The sequence below is a fragment of the Berghia stephanieae genome, chromosome 3, assembly GCF_034508935.2.
Source record: "Berghia stephanieae isolate SIO BIC M18660-M18661 chromosome 3, UCSD_Bste_1.3, whole genome shotgun sequence".
Taxonomy (NCBI): Eukaryota; Metazoa; Mollusca; class Gastropoda; order Nudibranchia; family Aeolidiidae; genus Berghia; species Berghia stephanieae.
The window spans coordinates 47,750,660-47,770,619 of NC_088362.1; the positions used below are offsets into that span (position 1 = coordinate 47,750,660).

Consider the following 19,960-nt stretch of genomic DNA (forward strand, 5'->3'; position numbering starts at 1 on the left):
CCACATTATCTTCGTTACTCGAATTGAAGCTTCCATTCTATATATGACTATTGTTATTTGTTTGTTTTTAAGGGTTTTACGGAACTTGCAACACATTTAGGTCATATCAGCGCCAGTAAAAAAGGAAGAAAATTTGATAGTAAAGATATTATTTAAATACAATTAAGAGGACTTGAGGAAAAAGTAAGATAAGGGGAAATGGTTCAAAAGGGAAAAGATTTAGATTCCAAGAGCACACTATCAGTGTACTCAGTTTGAGATCACATAAGTCTCAGCCGGACACCAGCACAAGATCCCACTAAGAAGAATACACTCAAATGTTTACAAATCATTTGTTAAAAATAAAAAATAACAGTACATAACAGAGAGATGATTCACAAGGAAAAAATATCTCAAAAAACTATAACTATACATTCGACTGTTTCCCTCCCAGCCAAGGACAGAACAAAACCAAGTAATCTCATTCCAAGACAAAGACAGAAGCAATTGGAAACCAGACACAGGGGGATAGAAGACACAGTAAGTACCTCCCTGCCCACTATGGGAGGTCAGGAACCCCACCCAGACTTTCGTTATTTCTTCGAGTCTCAAACAGCAATATTTGCATTAAGTGTATTTTAACAGAGGCAAAGAAGAATCCCAATTAATAAAACACGAAACCCTACGGGTAAAAGCATCAAAAATGTTTATTCAATTTGTGAACATGACAAATATGGGTATGCTGGCTATCCACCATGATAAAGCGAATCTTTTTTGGGGGAAGGGAGGGCAGATTAAGAAAAAAAAAAACATATGCAGAACCAAAAACAATCCATTCACCAACTAGCTACGTTATGCATCACAATGGGACCATTTAAATAAAATGTGTTGTAGTGAACTCATGTCTCATTTGTTTTAAGTTTCCAATTGAAATTTAAAAAAAAAAATATTTTAGTGACAGATCACTACAGAATCCTCTGGGTTTTTTTATTTCTCTCAACTCTTGGTAAATAAATTGTTAAAATTTACGAGAGAAAAAAAATCCTTTTAACTGATTTTATCCCATGTAGGAAATGTCCATCCTTGAATCAACTGTTGACCAATCACAATTAAATATAGCTATTGCGAGTTCGAGGAGGTAAGTGTGTTGATAGTTAGTAACAAAATTATGTACATTAAAAACAATGCCCCTTGTCCACCTTAAATGTAACGACTTAAGAAATTTAGAAGCCTTGTGGAGGACAATTTTTATATCAGGAGTAATGATAATTAGAATAACAGTAATAAAAATAATTATGAAATATACGTATATCCGTTGGAAAAAAATCCTTCATACATTTTTTAGGCAACGATCATTCATTCCAGCACAGTATTAGGCTAGCCTCCCAGAGGTAGAAATGGAACTAAAACAACACAAATGTTGAAACCTGAAATCATTTCAACGGATGTGATTACAAAGATTTTGACAACTGCTGCAAATAGGTGACGAGAAATGAATGGTTACGCACTATAGGTACATATTATACTCCCGACCAGCGGCAAGGGGTGAAGAGTTACAACAAACAAAAGAAATTCAGATTCATTTATAGTCTATACAAGCCACTGTCTGTAACCTAACGATATAATAATATCAAATAGCTGGATAACTAATATCATAAACATAAGAGGTAGGATTATAAAAACGCTTATCTACCTCGCTATCTCAAAATTTGGAAGGTGTAACCAATGAAATTTAAGTCCTTAACTACTTTATGCATTGTTATAAGCAGTTGTACCATTTATGCTGGATGGAGAGTGTTATTGGGCATCACAAATGCTTGCGACGAGGCTTGAAACAAGCAGATATGGCCAACATGCTGAATAACACAACTTGTATAGGAATCAGGAATAAGAATCAAGAGTCAAAGTTTATCTCACGTGAAATGGGGACTTTACTTTTTTTTTCATTTTCTCTATGAACATGTCAACCTAGTTTTTGTCTGCTTATATTAAGTTTCAATTTTAGGTCACATTTCCTTTGTTTTTCTCTTCCCCATGTACAAGTGGGGTAGCATGGCTCAGTGGTATGGCCTTTGCTTAGTAGCCAAAAGGTACAGAGTTCGACTACCTGTGGGCTGTGTAAACTTTGAGCAAGCCATCTTGCCCTAGTTCATCTTGTCACACAGCACGGTGGCTGATACCTGGGCTATTCCAGTATACACTTGGAATAGACCCTAAAGACAAATTTCCCCTAAGGGATGAATAAAGGGAATTTAATTTTTATTTTATAACACTATAACTCCGTTTCTGGGTACAGCTGGGGCGACCATCCCCAACCCAGCGCGTCCACAGGTGGCGGATCGTGGAACGGCCTACAGATCCTGATCTATAGGTTAGCTGTAAAGCCGCGGACCAACTGGCGATAGTCGTGGAGAGTGAAGAATAGAAGATATTGTGGGCCCACATGGTCTGGGAGACAAAAATGACAGAGGTGATCGTCTTATTCAATGGTGCCGTCAACATGATCTGACAATCACAAATACTTGGTCAACAAACCACAATAGAAGGAAGTGGACATGGAAAAGTCCTGGAGATGGAGTGAGAAACCAAATAGATTACATACTCATCAGCAAACGTTTCCGAAACTCGGTTTTGTATGCCAAATCTATGCCGGGGGCTGACTGTAACAGCGATCATATACCTGTGCTATGCCCCATACGAGTTAAATTGAAAATCTGCAAAAGAGCAAAGGCTAAACCTAAATACCAACTAGACATTCTCCGGGAAGAACAGAAGATACAAGAAAAATTTGAACTATCAGTAAGAAACAAGTTTGAAGTGCTTGGAGAACTAACAGATATAGAAGAGAAATATGAGCAGTTTAAAGACAGTGTTGCTGCATCACTAGAAGAAAATGTTCCAACCACACTTAAGTTGCAGAAGAAGAAGTGGATTACTCCAGAGATATTAGAACTAATGAATGAGAGAAGAAAGGCCAAAAATCAGGAAGAAAAATACAAGACTCTGAACAGGCAGATAAAAAGAAAATGCAACGAAGCTAAAGAAGACTGGATAAATGAACAATGTCACTATATAATGTCCTGCAAAGAAAAAAATGGCAAATTCTTCCATCAGAAAATCAAAGAAGTGACAAACAAAACTAAATCAGGTGCTAAAAGTGGATGCATCAAAGACAAGCGTGGAAACACCATCATGGACAAAGACTGCATTCTAAACAGATGGTCAGAATATATTGAAGAACTTTTTTTTGATAATCGAGGAGAAATGCCTATGATAAAAGAACTGGAAGGGCCTTCTATAATGAAAGATGAAGTTAGGAACGTCATGAAAAGCATGAAAAATGGAAAAGCTGCAGGACCTGATGCCATAACAATTGAAGCCTTGACTGGCCTGGGTGAATGGGGATTGAATTCATCACAAACCTTCTAAATCAAGTGTATGACACAGGAAAAATGCCAACTGATATGAAACGATCCATTTTTATAGCACTACCAAAAAAGCCTGGGGCAGTTGATTGTGAACAACACAGAACTATTAGCCTAATGAGCCACCTCACAAAAATTCTTTTGAAGATAATTTTACTAAGAATAAGAAATAAAATACGACCTGAAATTGGGGAGATGCAATTTGGTTTTGTTGAGGACAAGGGTACCAGAAATGGAATATTCACATTATCAATGCTGATGGAAAGATGTATTGAAGTAAATAAAGATCTGTATATGTGTTTCATCGACTATTCAAAAGCCTTTGATAAAGTACAACACGAAAAACTATTCAAAATTCTATCATCCTTGGACATTGATGGTAAAGATTTAAGAATATTACGGAATTTGTACTGGGAACAAGAAGCAGCAATGCGTGTTGACAACGAGCTAAGCAGTTTTACACCTATTAGAAGAGGAGTTAGGCAGGGGTGTGTTTTGTCTCCAGATTTATTCAACCTCTATAGTGAAATGATATTAAGAGATATCGAACACAAGAAGGGGGTGTGTATTGGAGGAAAGAATGTAACAAATCTGAGGTATGCAGATGATACGGTTCTACTGGCAGAATCTGAACATGAACTACAAGAATTACTGGATGTTGTAGTCAGGAGTAGTGAAAATATGGGACTGGAACTGAATATATCTAAAACAGAATGTATGACGGTATCTAAAAATAATAACCCACCAGCCTGTGTAATAACAAGCAGAGGACAAACAATACAACAAGTTGAATGTTTCAAATATTTAGGCTTCAATGTAACATCCAATGGAAAATCAGATTGTGAAATAAAGAAAAGAATAGGTATGGCGAAGAATGCATTCAACCAGCTGCATACAATTATGAAAAACAGGAATATTAGCATGAAAACAAAAATCAAAGTCCTGGATTGCTATGTACTGTCTGTGCTGCTATATGGTTGTGAGAGCTGGACCATAAACAAGACCATGGTTAAAAGACTGGAGGCAGTGGAAATGTGGTTTTACAGAAGAATGATGAGGGTGTCATGGATGGAAAGGAAAAGAAATGAAGAAATTTTAGAAATGGCCAACAGAAAAAGATCACTGATAACAAAAATCATCAAACGCCAAATGGAATTTTTAGGACACATTATCCGCCACCCTGGTTTGGAAATACTCGCCTTGACTGGAAAGATGAATGGAAAAAGAATAAGAGGAAGACAAAGAATAACGTATTTGAAAGGGATAAGAACTTGGACAGATGAAGCTGAGAAAGGTGGCGCTGCTTTAATAGAATTGGCAAGAGATAGATCAGCTTGGCGGAAGATGACCTCCGACGTCTGCTTCAGATATGGAACTACATGAGAGATGAGATAACTCCGTTTGGCTAAATAAGTTCTACAAACACAAATTAACAGCAGTACTCAGCTTAGCTCAGTTATTCGTTTTATCTAAGAAGTTTCATGACTCGTGTACTAAGTAAGCATTATCTCTCATACTAACATTCAATTCATGTTTTTTTTTTCATCTAAGTTTACATTTGAGCTCAATGTTCTAGACTTATAATAATTGGGTCTAGACAAAAAAAGAAAAAAAGGTGGCTATCTTACAATTCAAAATTATATTCAACTATGAGCACAATGAGTAACCATCCTGGAGATCGCTCATTTTGTGAGTGATTTATTTCCTTTTTTTTCTTTTTCTTGTGTCTTTACAAAACAAAACAAAATCACAGGTACAGTGATGGTCAGTTTAAACACGAAAATAAGAAAGGACGGTGATGATTTGTTAGTTTTGAAGAGATTTACAGCACTTGCGATACTGCATGGTCTTTTACATGCCAGGAAAATAGAAGATGTGATAGTGAAAAAAAACAACATGGATTAGAAACACCCGACAAAAAGTAAGACAAAGGCTGGTTCAGACAGGGAACAGAATAAAATTCCAAGAGCAAACTCATCAATGTGCTTGGTTTGAGATCACTTTCCTGTTTCATCTCAATACATGTACAGGATCCCACATAGAGAAACGTACTTAAAGGCTTACAAAGTAAAATATATTCAAAACTAAGAACTATGAAAGTACATAACAAAGAGATGATTTACAAGGGGAAAAATATACCATCCCAAAACTTATAAAGCACATATGTCTGCTTTCCTCCAAGTAAAGGATGTCAGAAAATAATAGGACAAAAACCAAGTAACCTCATTCCAAGACAAAGATAGAAAGCAACTTGGTAAAGGAAAACTGACATAGGGAGGTAGAAGACTCAGCAAGAGTAACCTCCCCGTCCACAAAGAGAGGTCAAAAGACCCTATCCCCCAGGATGATGATGACGATGATGACGATAGTAGTAAAATAGAAATAGTTCTGCAAACAAATATGATAATGACATAGATGATGATAATGATGATAATAATAATAATAATAATAATAATAATAATAATAATAATAATAAGGGTAATAATAATAATAACAATAATAATAATAGTAAAAACAAAAACAATAACAATACTAATAATAATAACAATAATAATAATAATAATAATAATAATAATAATAATAATAATAATAATAATAATAATAATAATAATAATAATAATAATAGTAATTATAATAATAATAATAAAATAATTATCTTATTGAACCAGGCAAAAACCCTTACTTATTATACTAATCACGAGAATACTGAAATCATTCTGAGTGCATAGCATAATTTAGTATTGAGAAAAAAAAATTGGCAATTTAATGCAGAAGAAATAAGGCTACAACGGTGTTTGTCATTAATTATCAACAAAAAAAAATTTAAAAAAAAAAAGAATAAAAAAAGAAAGAAAGAAAATGTCAAATTGATATCATATTTGAAACAGTGAGTGGTATAATTAAAAATGTTAATATACATTCATTAACAGGCAAACAAAAAAAATAAAAAAAACAACAAAAAAAAAAAACTATCCTGAACAACAACAAAATATAGTACACTTTGATGAGTTCTAAATTGTAAACTGAAGCATGCACCAAGATTTAAAAATTTGGTGGAATTACTTATCAAAGCTTTTTAAGTAGTGGTGAAACTGATTCGGAACTCAAACTGCAGAAATGAAGGTCCTCTAGCAAGTGTGGAACCCATCAGATAAAGGGCCTGAAATGTTTGCTTCTGATTTTTCTGTTTTCACGAGTGCATTTTCAGGCTCAGGAAACCTCTAAGTATTGAATAATAATGTGTACAAAGAGAATCTTAAAATTGTTACCAGTGCTGATGGTGACAAAAAGTGAAAAAGAAGGAAAATGCTGAACGATTGCCTTTAAGCCCCATTTTTACTGCACTAAACCCCACTTGTAGAGCAATTGAGATGATACACTATCATTAATACTCTAGCTAACTTCTGGAGAGTGGGAAACTGCACCTGTGTGTTCTACCACACATCAACTCTCTCATTGCTAGCACATTGTTTCGAGAAAATGTAATTTTTAAAAGGAGGAAATTCCTCCTCTGGACTCCAAAATCGCTGATTTCCGCGGATCCGAGGAAAACCATCAGCACTGTGTTACATTACCAGCTTCTTGTCAGGTCAACCGATTTTTCACTTCATATTTGCTTTAAATTATTGTCACTGAGATATTTTGAAAGAATGAATGAGAATTGAATTGAAGAAAAGTCTTGTATCTGTCTCAAATTGGGTTCACCTGATGAAAGTATAACACTGGACATAAGGTAAAAACTCTAGCAGCTTCAATGAAGAACAAAACATACAGCTGTAGCATGGAACAATTCAGACCACAACTAGATTTTCTCATCGCCCATAAATAATACACTGTCTGGAAAAATCAGGGCAAACATAGTACAGTATTCCTGGATTCTAGCATGCTCTCCGTGCTAGAATCCCAGCATGTCAAAATCTGCTGCTCATGGGAGGTAACGGCTTATTGTGAAGGTACAATTCGGTCACCCAGATCCAGAGTGCCGTATAGAAGAACATGCCAGAATTTGGCGTGCTAGAATCCAGCCAGTTCTGCATTTTCATTTAACACCATTTTTGTTATTGGATGAAGAAGGGTTTGCTCATTTAAATTTCCGTGTTATATGTGGTATTTGTTATTAACTTAATATTATTCTTCCTTGAATAGTTTCACAGTCCACAACTCAGACTGCCTAATTTTGGCTCTATTCACTCTATATATTTCATCACTGTTAAAAGAGTAGATAAACAACTGTCATAAAATTTAGGTACTTCAGCTCTGTTCAATTGGGAGAGCTTCTTCAGAGATATTCTTATCATTTCAACACCGTTAAATGGAGTGACTAAAGCCAATTATTAAAATTGAATACATCTTATCCCGAGAAGGACCCAGAAACCTGCAGTAATATTATTATTTTCTTTGTACACAATATTTTAAACTAGTAAAAAAGTGTCCCCACTAAACAGTCTTAGTCCCCAAAGTGGTTTTAGTCACTCCTGTTTACAGCATCACAAAATTTCATAAAGTCAATATTCACATCATCATAGTATTATGAATAAATATCTATGTATAGTTGTTACATATCGAAAACATCAATCTTTTTGTTTACAAAGGCAATCATCCACTTCTACACTGCTTGGGATAAAGTAAAAAGACATCATTATACATTTTCTCTTACTTGACAAAAATATTGAGATACATCTTTCTTCATAATCAAATCTATCATCCTTATCAAACATATATACAGAGGGAAATTTTATGAACAAGAACCTTACATTGACCACTACCAAATGGAACAATTATGAAACCTGTATACTGGTTGCCAAAAAACAGATATTAACAGAAATCCTTAATCAATCTGATCATCTACAGTTGAAACATTTAATTTTCTTTAAAATTCTCATGTCACCTATGTCTTGTAAAGCGCCATTGAACACGTTAGGTGGAGATTGGCGCTCTATAAATTTTATTATTATTATTATCGTTATTAAAAGTCAAGTACTAAGTACTAGACACACTCCTGTAATATAACAAGCAAAAAGACTCAAGGTAAAATAAAACACACAAAAAAGGTCGTTTTCTCTGCTTATCTGACAATGTAGCCTTTTAAAATTCCAATATCGTACAAGTATTTTTTCCAAATTTTAAAATTTACAGATCCGGAATATTAAAAAAAATCACAAAATACAGCCATTTTCAATGTTTGATAAGGATGATATAAAAGATTTTAATGCCAAAGTCAGGAATAAGTTATGAATGAGGATGCTGCCTTGTTGGATGTTGCTTGAATATAATAGGCCTCTGAAGCCCTGGGGAAAAAAAATAGTGAAGATTTTTTTAATTGAAAATAAATTGATGATATTCAAAACCACCTTACGCAATGTTATTTTCATATTATCAGTATGTGTCGGTTTTTATGGCTTTTTGATTAATTGATTTATTCCATAAACCTAGAGCACTAACTTTCGCAATATGTTCAAAAATCTCTGAGGAAAAGAAAGTCTTCAAAGAAAAATAACATCTATTATGTAATAATAATATAAGAAACATTGAATCATATTTATAAATTGTGAGGAGGCATAGGAACATTACCCAACATGATATTCTGGATAAAACAATCAGTGATGATAATGACAATTTGTCAAAAAGGAGGAAAATCTATCGGCCCGGCCCATCTGTCAAGCCCAAATCTAATGCAAAAATAACATAGCCATTTAATGCTACTTAATATTACGTAATATATTACTAACTTCTAAAACACATCTATTCTGATCATCAGATACAAACTGACTTTTTGTTAATATAATTTAATGAATTGTCATTTCCAATTAAACATTTTAACCCATAGAGGCCCGGTGTTTACTAAAAAAAAATTCCCCTGAGGCCCAGTGTAAGGGGCATAACTCTTAACAAAAAAATACCGACACAAAGTTAAAAAATTATTAAACGAGAACCAAATGACATAAAATTATAATTTTAATTCCTTTTTATAGCCAGATAAATTTGCTTTCGAATGATATATAACATGACATGTTTTGATTTCAATAAATTGGGGAAAAAAATATTTTTAAAAAAAAAGTCATTTTTTTGAGGTTTTTTTTGTTGATTTTTTTGTGCATTTCTGTTATTGTGAGTGTCAATGTCCCTATTTCTTGATAAATATTTCGTGATAAGTATTGAAGCACAACTCGTCACACAGATGGGTGTTGCATCTGGCGCATCCAAATACAGTTTCTGGTCTTTTTCCAGAAGGGGTTCGAACATCCTTCTTGCGACACATGAAGCAGCCCTTTTTGCGGCCGGGAAGTCGAACGCGCCTGTGATCCGTGTGGGTTGCATTGAAGGCTGCTGCATGGGGTCCTGTCTCTGGGACTGCTCTCCTTGGGCTTGCCCCTTGCATAATGGATCTGGCCACTTCAACATGGAATTGGAAATGGCTTAATGGCTTTGTATTGTCAGGTCGCGGCATGCTTTTATAGACGATGTAGCCGTTGAGTAAGGCAACTTCCACCAAAAACCAAAAACAACTACGCCACCACTTGTAGCTCTTTCGCCCCACGGGGTAGTATGTTCTCAGCTGGTCTGAGAGATCCACACCAGCAATGTTGTCGTTGTACTTCAGCACTGGGACAGGAATGTCCTTGTCTACAAGACCGTCCTTAGTCCTGCGATCAGCCGATCCCATCGCCGGCGAAGCATTCGAAGAAATCATACACACGGGTCTCTTGTCCTTCCAAAAGCAGGCGACAATGTTTCCCACCTGCCTCATTCTGCACTCGCCTTCCCTCACCTTTCCTTTCAATTTTAGATCATTTGGCCAATGCTTACGGTTTGACCGAATTGTCCCGCACGAATAAGAGTCCTTGTCCAGTAGATCCTTGACCAGTCGAACTGAACTGAAAAAATTGTCAAAGTACACATGACGGCGCTGATAAAGGAACCTTGAAACAAGAGTTGTGACAACATCGTAGCCAAGTCCATAAGCTGATGGTCTTTCATTTTTTCCAGTGTAAAATGAAAAGTCGGAGAGATATCCATTTTTAGAGTCACAACAACACCACACTTTCACTCCCCATGGGTGGGGCTTTCCTTTCAAGTATTGTTTGAAGTAGAGCCTTCCCTTGAAGGGTATCATGGCCTCATCAACACTCAAACACTCGCCTGGTTGGTAGTATGTCTGGCAGGCTGTCAACACGGAATTGATTACTAGCCGAATCTTGTGGAGCGGATCGTGGCCGAGCTCGTTAAGCGGTATATAGGTTGTCCGGTCAGCCAAATGAAAATACCGGGAAATGTCCATGTAGCGGTTGCGAGACATAACGTCTGCAACAGCCGGTACACGCAGTAGGGGATCCGATGACCAATATAGTCGGAAAGAGGGGAGTTTTTTTATTCCAAACATCATGTTGATGTAGAGATAATGCGAAATCTCCTCTCTCTTGACACGTTTGAAAGTCGGCGGCGCTCCACACTGCGTCGCATACAGATTTGTTTGCTCTTCAGCCATTCAAAACATCATGTTGATGTAGAGATAATGCGAAATCTCCTCTCTCTTGACACGTTTGAAAGTCGGCGGCGCTCCACACTGCGTCGCATACAGATTTCTTTGCTCTTCAGCCAGAGTAAACAGTTCATCGTCGAAGTACAGCTTGAAAAACTCGATTGGTGATGAATTGTATGTGAGGTTCAGAACACTCATATTGGGACCAGATCGATCTGTAAAAAGTTCCACATCAATTTCTCGAAGTGTTGAACTCCAAGGAAACTCGTTCCCCGCACCCCCATTCCCGTCATTTTCGTCAATCTCGGACTCCGATTCAGTGTCCAAATCACCTTGATCGGGTGCTAACGCCTCGTCTTGTCCATCCCCACCATCGTTTACATCTTCTCTTTCTAGTTCGATATCGCTTTCATTTCCAAAATCCTCTTCATCGTCTACACCACTCTCCAAAACATCATTTCTAGCGCCACGCAACAAACTCGTGAGGTACGGGAATGCCATTTTTCTGAATTCGATTACTCACTTGCTATCAACGATATAAACGTGCAGTAAAAAGGAAACGGAAATAGAACGATCGCATTACGTTTACGATGTTTCCGGTTTAGAATAAAACGAAGTGATTCGTTGCAATAACATAGTAAACATGATCCGTTTTTTCTCGGGGGCCGCGGACGATAACGGGCGATGCGGGCCTCAACGGTCGCGGGCGACTCCAGGGGAAGCGGGCCTCTATGGGTTAAAGCCCTATAATGCCGCCCACTACATCAAGAGATTATGATAAACTTTTGGCCAAAAGGAGGTATTTGTTTTTATACTACAAACCCGGCTAGTGTGTGTATTACTGCAACCTTGTGGTTATGCAGCATATAAACAAGAATCTTTTATCAATTGCAAAACATATTCCATCAAAAGAGCGAACGTAAATTAAGCCTTAAAAAACTATTACTTGAATTGATCAGCCTAACTTACTGTTACATTATCTCTCTATTACCAAGTGATATCTATAAACAGAGGGTTGGCTGAGAAAAAAATATGAGAGAGAGAGAGAGAGGGGGGGGGGGCACCCTGATTGATTAGATTAAGTTGTACTGAATTCAATTGAATTCAAAACAGAAAAACAAACAAGCAAATAAAATGAATAGTACAAAGCTAAAAGGGTTTAAAAATATTAACACCCATTTGCTCCATCCCCTTCCCTTTCTTTTCATCTAAGGCCATCATGGGCATTGTGTCACTTTTCACATTTGGTGCCAATGTGTCTAGACTTACGTCATGGGCATGAGAGTGTCACGAAAAATCATGCAACTGAGCAGAGGTGTCAAAAAATGACAAGACATAACGGTGATTTTTCAGCTAAACTACCACTTAGTGGAAAATGTGTGACACAGCAAAAACAGCTGAAAATTTCTGAAAAAAATCCTAAAATCCCGGAATTCCGTGGAAGATTATCATCACTGAACACATCCTTCCTTAAACACCTAACGTTTTTCAAGCATCCATGGAATCGAGGGATGTTACTTCCAAAACTCTTAAGTTGTCATGCTTTTTGTGATTCACCTTCCCAATGAGTTCAATCCTACGCTCGCATTTTTGTCATCATTCAAAATGCATATCGGAAGATTGACTTAATACGACTGTTTCCATTATTTTGGATGCCAAGTTCCGCACTTTAAATTTTTCTGCGATAGGAGAAAAAGGGTGCATCCAAGCCATCAAGTCACCCTTTGCATGTGAAGCAAAAAACTGGTAATTGATAAATGGGTATTAATCAATATTAGGTATAAAAAGACAACACTTACTTTTTATACCAGTTGGAACAGACAACAACAAAAAAATCATCATAAGTCTTCTTGACTTTTTCGAACTGTCCTTTGCACTTGTTTCTTAAATTCTGGAAAGTTTTCCCGCCACATTTTCTGTAATAAACATTACAAAATAGAGTAAAATATATTATGTTCTCAAACTCTTAAATCTTTCCATCAAGTTGACTAAAGCTTGATAAGCTGCAGAAAATTGTTACCCACATCAAATTCTAACACTGTCTCTTTATTGAAAAGCATTTACTCTGATAATCCTGAAAGCTGACTAAATCATTCAAATTTATACCACCGTTCTCAATTAAGCTTAGTGTCAATTGAGAGAAGTTATTTTATAGCAGAAAGCAACGTCATTGCAAACCTGGCAAAGGCAAAATAAACCTGATTGAGGCAGCATGAGAATGACAAGCTAAGACAAAGCGACATTAGAATTCGGCACAAAATCTCACTTAAAATACCCCTCTAGGGCCAATTGAATGTTCTGATGAAAGAAATGATATTATTGGTTCAATTTATAGTACTTTTGTAGAAAGTAGGATTGGATTACATGATTGTTCTTGCCTTTCAAGACTGGCACAGAACAGATTCACTGGCGCTGAAAGAGTTAATTTTAAGCATGTGGTAATGGTGATTTCAGTAATGATGATTTGTGGTTGTGGTGCTGGAGATAATGCTGCAGTGTTGTTTGCAGTGACAATAATGCTTTATCATGGAAATGAAAAAGATGATTCTGTCGTGGTGGTGATTTATGTTGTGATGGTTGTTTTATTGATGATAACATGGTGATTGTTGTGGTGGTAATTGTGATGATGCCGTGATGGTGGTTTTAAAAGTATTCCTGTATACCATATACCTAATTTTCCTTGACTGAGGATATAAGATTCTTGAACTCCTGTTATGAGGATTTGGAACAAGTTCCCAATGCTGTTTCACGAAATTGGGATCGTGCATTGGGAACGAGCTTACCTGTATTATTTCATACCAAAATGGATTATTTTTACACCGATTGGTAGTTCACGAATTAATCTAACTATTTGACCTTAAGAATTATCATTATGACCAGGATATCATTAAGCGTTATATCTAATTTTAGTAAAACTGGATAAAAAAATTGCTACCATTAAAAATTTTTTTTTTTTGCAAACGATAATTCAACAGACCAGTCTTTTTTGTTATTGCTATATTAAAATCAGGGTTTCCTGAAATCAAAAGGGGCATAGTAAACAATTTTTTAAAATTCTTTTTGCTTTTATTTTTTCAAATGCAGCTATACAAAATATGAAACTTGCTAAAAATTCCTTCAAGACTTTGTGGGAAGCTTTGAAATCAACACAAGTATATTAAATATAAAATGTCGAACTGACAAATTAATATAAAAATATTTCAATTTTCGAGATTCATTCTAAATAGCAGTAAATTCTTATCATCTCAAATCTTCTTACAGCTGCATCTACATTGGCAGGAGATTCGTCATTGGGATCAGCCAGCATTGAGATAACACTGATGCATATCGTTTCCACTGTGTGCACAGGAAGCCAACGCTCAGATGCTCGCTCATATCCATACTTGTCATCGCCAGGCTCATGAAGAATTGAAATACAAACACGACCTTTGGAATCAACTGGATAGAATAAGACAAAACAAAACAAAAAATTGTAAAAACCATCTAAGAAAAATTAAGTTTTTACAGTTATTTAGTATTTAAAAGTTTTGAGAAACGTATAGTAGCCTTGTATATTACATGACTGGATTTTCGCAGTTGACCATAATGTGGTTTATCGACTTTTGACGAAAAAAAAGCTCAAATAGAAAGGAGAGAAAAGTAAAACTTTACCTTACAGAGTTTAGTTATCAAATCTTCTCAAGCCAACTTTATTCATCTCAAATGAAACTTTTTGTTTTAATGACTTAATAAAACTAGATTATAATCCATTTGTTACTTCTAAATACTGTCCATGTGTAACAAGAAATAAGGGAAGGAAGAAAGTTCAAAGTCCTGATATTCTATCACTGTTAGAAATGCAAAGTACTCACTATTTGGATGCCACATCTGAGAGACGAATGTCATTTCTGGAGGCTTCTGGGGATATTCCTTGGGAAAAACCAAGTGGCACTTGAAAAATCCACCTTCACTGTAATAATAATAAGAAAATTCATTAAAATTCTTATGGAATAACAGATTATCTTCATTTTGTATATTTTGCGTTTTGATTTACATTATGTACATGTTTTTAAACACCTCATATGTAGTGAAAACATTAAAAGAATGTATAAAAATTAAAGTTCAATCACTCTATCTGAAAATATAAATAGGAACAATTTTTTTTCCTTCACAATTTTGAGATGTACGTTATAATGAAAAAATTCCTCCCAGAGAAAAGAAAGCAACTATAGAGTCGAATTGATCTGAGACAGACAATGAACAGCATGAATGCTAGAGTAAAACAATGGCAGAGAACTATTTTGAACAGGAATTCATTACGACTATTTTTCCTTTTTTTAGGCACACCAAATTTTTGTAGAAAAATAATCAATGTGAAGCAATCAAGTAGTAGTACTGAGTAAAAACCATCCAGGTCAGAATGGGTTGAGAACTTGCTCTTGAACACAAGTTTGTGTTTTAGTTTTTGACGTGTTTAAAGTCTGCCATTACAAAGTGGCCAAAATTGGCTTAGATGAAACAGTGAGACAATTTGAGTGAGCACATTTTACTGGACATAGCAGCACTATATAAATGCTCACGTTCATCGCTCAACCAGTCAGTCATGATTGGCTCCCTTTGTAAATATGACAGGTTTGGAAAGTGAAAAAACAATTCGACTAAAGCCTGGGGGAGGATATTTCTCATGAAGAGAATTAATCATATCCTTTGTGAGGCCATTACTAAGTGCTTTACTAATCCCAGAGGCAATATTGGGTGATATGTCACTCTCTTGTTTCTCTTTTGAACCAACCACTCGATTAAAATAGTCATAAGTCTCATCTGTGTCAGCCGGGACCATTCCATCTGACCGCGAAAGATCAGAAATATCAGCTGACCGCGAAAGGCCAGAAGGTAATGCATTATTATTTTCATGCGAGTCACTGGCACTGGCTGGTCGCGAAAGACCGACATCACAATTGTCATTATTTTTAACAGGTTGTGAAAGACCTACACCACAATCTCCATCATCATCACTGAACCTGTCATAGGCGTCTTTAATTTCTGAAATCACTAGAACCAATCCCATTAAAGCGTTCAATTGTTCTTTGATAGCAGTCAACTCATCCTTGTTATTACTGTTACTACCACTTTTACTTTTACTTCAACTGCATTCCACGGCTTTCTTTGCTTTCCCTTTTCCTTTTGTACTGCTTGATCACACGTATCCTTTTCCATTGTCAAATTTCTTTGAACTTTCCTCGACTATTGTAATTGTATCTCTCTTACTCCCCTCACTTGCCACATCACCCAATTTATCACCGTCAGGGTCACTGGTGCAAGGCCTTTCTTCACTCGAATTAAATATGGCATTCATTGTTGTTAAACAAAGGGGCAAACAAAAGCTGTCAGCTGAGCCCTCAAGCTATAACTAGTCTATCACAATATTATTATAATGAATATATACACAGAAAATGCAATTCAGTACCGTACGATCCTTTACAAATGAATTAAATTAATTAAGTAAACTCTAATCAAGAAATAGAAATAAATAATAATTAATTCACAGAGCTTCCAAACAATGAACTGATCATTTGAAAAAGGCACACTAAAAGTGATCATGTGATCGCATCACATCCTCCAAATGGCTCCATTCGGCATTAAAGTAGATGCAATAATTATTGTTAAAAACCTTGTCATATATTCATTCATCTGACTGCAGTTATGTTTTTTTCTTAAATCTTTATTTTCCTTTCTTTGACGAAATGGCTGATTTCATCAATTCACTGAGGATTTACAGGTCCTATTGACCGTTTTGTCTGTTTAATTGGTAAGACAAAACTAAAAAATGCACCTGTACAGGAAAAATAGAACTTACTACACTGTTTCTGGGGGTCCATAGATAACTATTTCCCATTTAAATAAGTCATCATCATCCACCAGACCAGCAGAGAATCCATCTGCACAACTTTTATTTAAGTCTGAAGAATAAATTGAGAAAATTATTTCAGAATTATAGAATGAGAAATTTAAAACTCAAGTGAATTAAATATTAAACAAAACCTGCCACTTGGTAAAACATCAACTATTAACCGACACAGAGAACGGAGTGATATTGTTAATATTATTAGTAAGTACTATCATTTTGTCAGATTTTCTCCTGTACCTCCATCTCTCTTTCATATACTCATTTTCTCTCTCTCTTATTTCTTCTTTTTGTAACGGACTGTGCCAGTTGGTAAGTCGCCAACTATTTACTATTAATTGTCAAGCAGTGATATATTATCACGGAGTGTTGTTATTATTATTATTTATGATAACTCTCATTTTTTCTTTTCTTTCTTTCTCTCATTTTCTCCTTTCTCTCTCATTCATTTCATCTTTTAGCCACGGACCGTGCCAGTTGGTAAATCATAAACTATTTACTATTAACTGCTACATACTCTCATTTTCTCTTTTCTCTCACACACACGCTCTCAGATTTTCTTTCTCTCATTTTCTATTTTCTCTCTCTTTCATTTTCTATTTTTGCCACAGACTCAGACTGTGCCAGTTGGTCAATAGTCAACTATTAACTGTCACAGAGTATGCAGAGATGTTAATATTTCTCTTTCTCTCGTCTTCGAACGCTGTGATTATCCCCAGACACCTGTCTGGGGATAAAGAATTTTCATTATCCCCAGACACATATTTGAAACTCCGCTCTTTTAAACAATTATCCACATTCCAGAATATGTAATGTTTCCAAATGCACATAGAAATAAGGAAAGTTAATAAAATATCTATAAAAACATAAAATTAACCAACATTAAACCAGTTGTTACTACATATACACAATATGCGTCGACTTCGAAGTGTGTGTCATGGCCAAATGGTTTAGTCGTCTGCCCTGGAAGTTTTACTAGAATTGACGTTGTGGGTTCGAATCCAGGTTCCGCCACTTTTTTCTTTTTAAAATTCCATCTTCTTTTTACAGAACGTTGCAAGGGATAAATGTCCCATCCATCCTCCTCCCCCCACCTCTTTTTTTTTTTTTTGTGCGAGTCTATTCTTTTCTCCTTTTGTTTGGCCTTTTGTTCTGTTTCTGAGCATGAATTTCTTAAAATTGTTTTTTTGTTTTTTTTAAATTATTGTTTTTTTTTCTCTATCTGACCATTTGGTCGCTCTCTGAATATTTCTGTTTGTTTGCTTTTTAATTATTCATTCTTCTTAGACACTTTTTGAGATCGGAGCGAGACCGAATATGACAATTTGCTAGAAACTAGAAAGGAACCAAGAGAGAGGAGAGAGAGAGAGAGAGAGAGAGAGAGAGAGAGAGAGAGAGAGAGAGAGAGAGAGAGTTTAATAGAAAAAAAGGTGGGGGGAGGATGGATGGGATATTTATCCCTTGCAATGTTCTGTAAAAAGAAGATGGAATTTAAAAAAAAAAATAAAAAATGTGGCAGAACCAGGATTTGAACCTGCAACGTCGATTCTGGTAAAACTTCCAGGGCAGATGACTAAACCATTTGGCCATAACACCCACTTCGAAGTCGACGCATATTGTGTATGTAGTAACAATTGATTTAATGTTGGTTAATTTTATGCTTTTATAGATATCTTATTAACTTTCCTTATTTCTATGTGCATTTGGAAACATTGCATATTCTGGAATGTGGATAATTGCTTAAAAGAGTGGAGTTTCAATTATGTGTCTGGGAATAACGAAATTTCGTTAGGTGTCTGGGGATAATGACAGTCCGTCTTCGAATTCCTGAAAAGACATAAAAATGAAAACCAAATGCGGACGAGTGTAGACTCCGACCATTCCACAACGAATAAAGTGGAAAGTGACGAGATTCGAGATTCTAATGCGTGCAAATCAAGGCTCAACCAAAATAACTGCATGCACCTGAAGATTTCCATTTTGATGACCATCAACTACCAAGGACTATCTCTGTGAAATTGACACTTCCAAAATATTATGCAGTCAAATAATGGATAGCTCGTCCAACCAATAGACTTTTTGCTTGTGAAAGTGTAATAGCCATCCAGTTTTCTCCTCTAACTTGTCTCTATATCTATACATATCCTTCAAATTAAAATTCCAATTCACCCATGTAACTTAGCTTTAACTTTAAAGTTGAAAAAGGACGTTTCTAAGGGGGGAAAAAGTGATGTTTGTTGTAAAATTGTGAGTGTATGAAGAGTATATTTTGAAAATTCGATTTGGAATTCATAAAGGTAGCCTGAGTTAATGTTATGGACGTAAATGAGATAAAGACCGGGCCAAGAGCCGGGTGCCAATGACTTTGTAAAGTTGAATGGGCTCAACTCTTAGCAGTCACAGAGCCCCTCAGGCTCAGGTCCAACTTCCCACCACAGGACATTGCATTGATTTGATCATCGGAATCAGGTACCAGTGAGCTTGTCGTACCGCGAAAATCACATGAATACGAAAGTAACGAGAATACCAATAAGACAGGGGTAAAAAAAACACAGAGTTTCAGTGTTAGACTTAGCAAAAAGGTGCGAGAGTGAGTGTTTCTTGAGTTGGGAGTGTCAACAATGTGACACCAACTTATTAGAATCCTCTCGGATAAACGTGTTCAGTCATATGTCGAACTGAAAAGAAGGGTTAACGGGCTACGACAACATGATAAGACAATTCATAAACCTTTTAACTGTCGTGAGAGGAGTAAGGCTGCTTGATCTTGGGCCATGCCCCCTTTATTAGTGCCTGATACTGATATACCCCGAAAAAGCACCAAGGAACCCGATCAGTTGGAATGGTTGTAAATAAAAACAACTTGTGGTGCATGCGCATGTGCAATGTGAAAAAGAACATGAAAATCGATTCATACATTTCGATTAATCAATGGTTCTAAATGAAATATTTTAAAACTGATAATGCAAATATTTAAGATGTGGACGATGATTTTAGAGATAAAATTTTTGATGACCAAATGACACAAAAGGTCACTCATGTTGCTCATTAATAATGTACCGATCGACGATTCATTTGAATATCGGTTCAATAACTAAAACTTCAGTTTCGATTATCAGTTATAGAACAGTAAAGTTAGGTGCCCCAAACGTAAACAAAGGTCGAGAAGCACATGGCAAACCACATGTTCCT

At 35.9% G+C, this 19,960-nt stretch overlaps 1 protein-coding gene across 1 annotated transcript; it reads right to left on the bottom strand.

Annotated features, from left to right (window-relative positions):
• Positions 1-6,138: 6,138 nt before the first annotated feature.
• Positions 6,139-19,630, bottom strand: LOC144967886 (putative ubiquitin-conjugating enzyme E2 7). Its single transcript, XM_078905630.1, has 6 exons — positions 19,499-19,630; positions 16,721-16,823; positions 14,736-14,833; positions 14,144-14,322; positions 12,684-12,800; positions 6,139-8,692 (listed from the first exon to the last, which is right to left on the bottom strand). The coding sequence occupies exons 1-5, from the start codon at positions 19,542-19,544 to the stop codon at positions 12,723-12,725; spliced, it is 504 nt and encodes a 167-aa protein (XP_078761756.1). The 5' UTR covers positions 19,545-19,630; the 3' UTR covers positions 6,139-8,692; positions 12,684-12,722.
• Positions 19,631-19,960: the final 330 nt, after the last annotated feature.

What these genes read in the sequence shown, in the direction of transcription:
- LOC144967886 (XM_078905630.1), bottom strand. Translation starts at nt 19,544, where the DNA reads ATGGCCCAAGATCAAGCAGCCTTACTCCTCTCACGACAGTTAAAAG. An exon ending in GGACCCCCAGAAACAGTGTA is followed by an intron (nt 14,834 to 16,720) that starts GTAAGTTCTATT and finishes TTATTATTACAG; the next exon opens with TGAAGGTGGATTTTTCAAGT. An exon ending in CTGCCAATGTAGATGCAGCT is followed by an intron (nt 12,801 to 14,143) that starts GTAAGAAGATTT and finishes TGTTTATTACAG; the next exon opens with AAAATGTGGCGGGAAAACTT.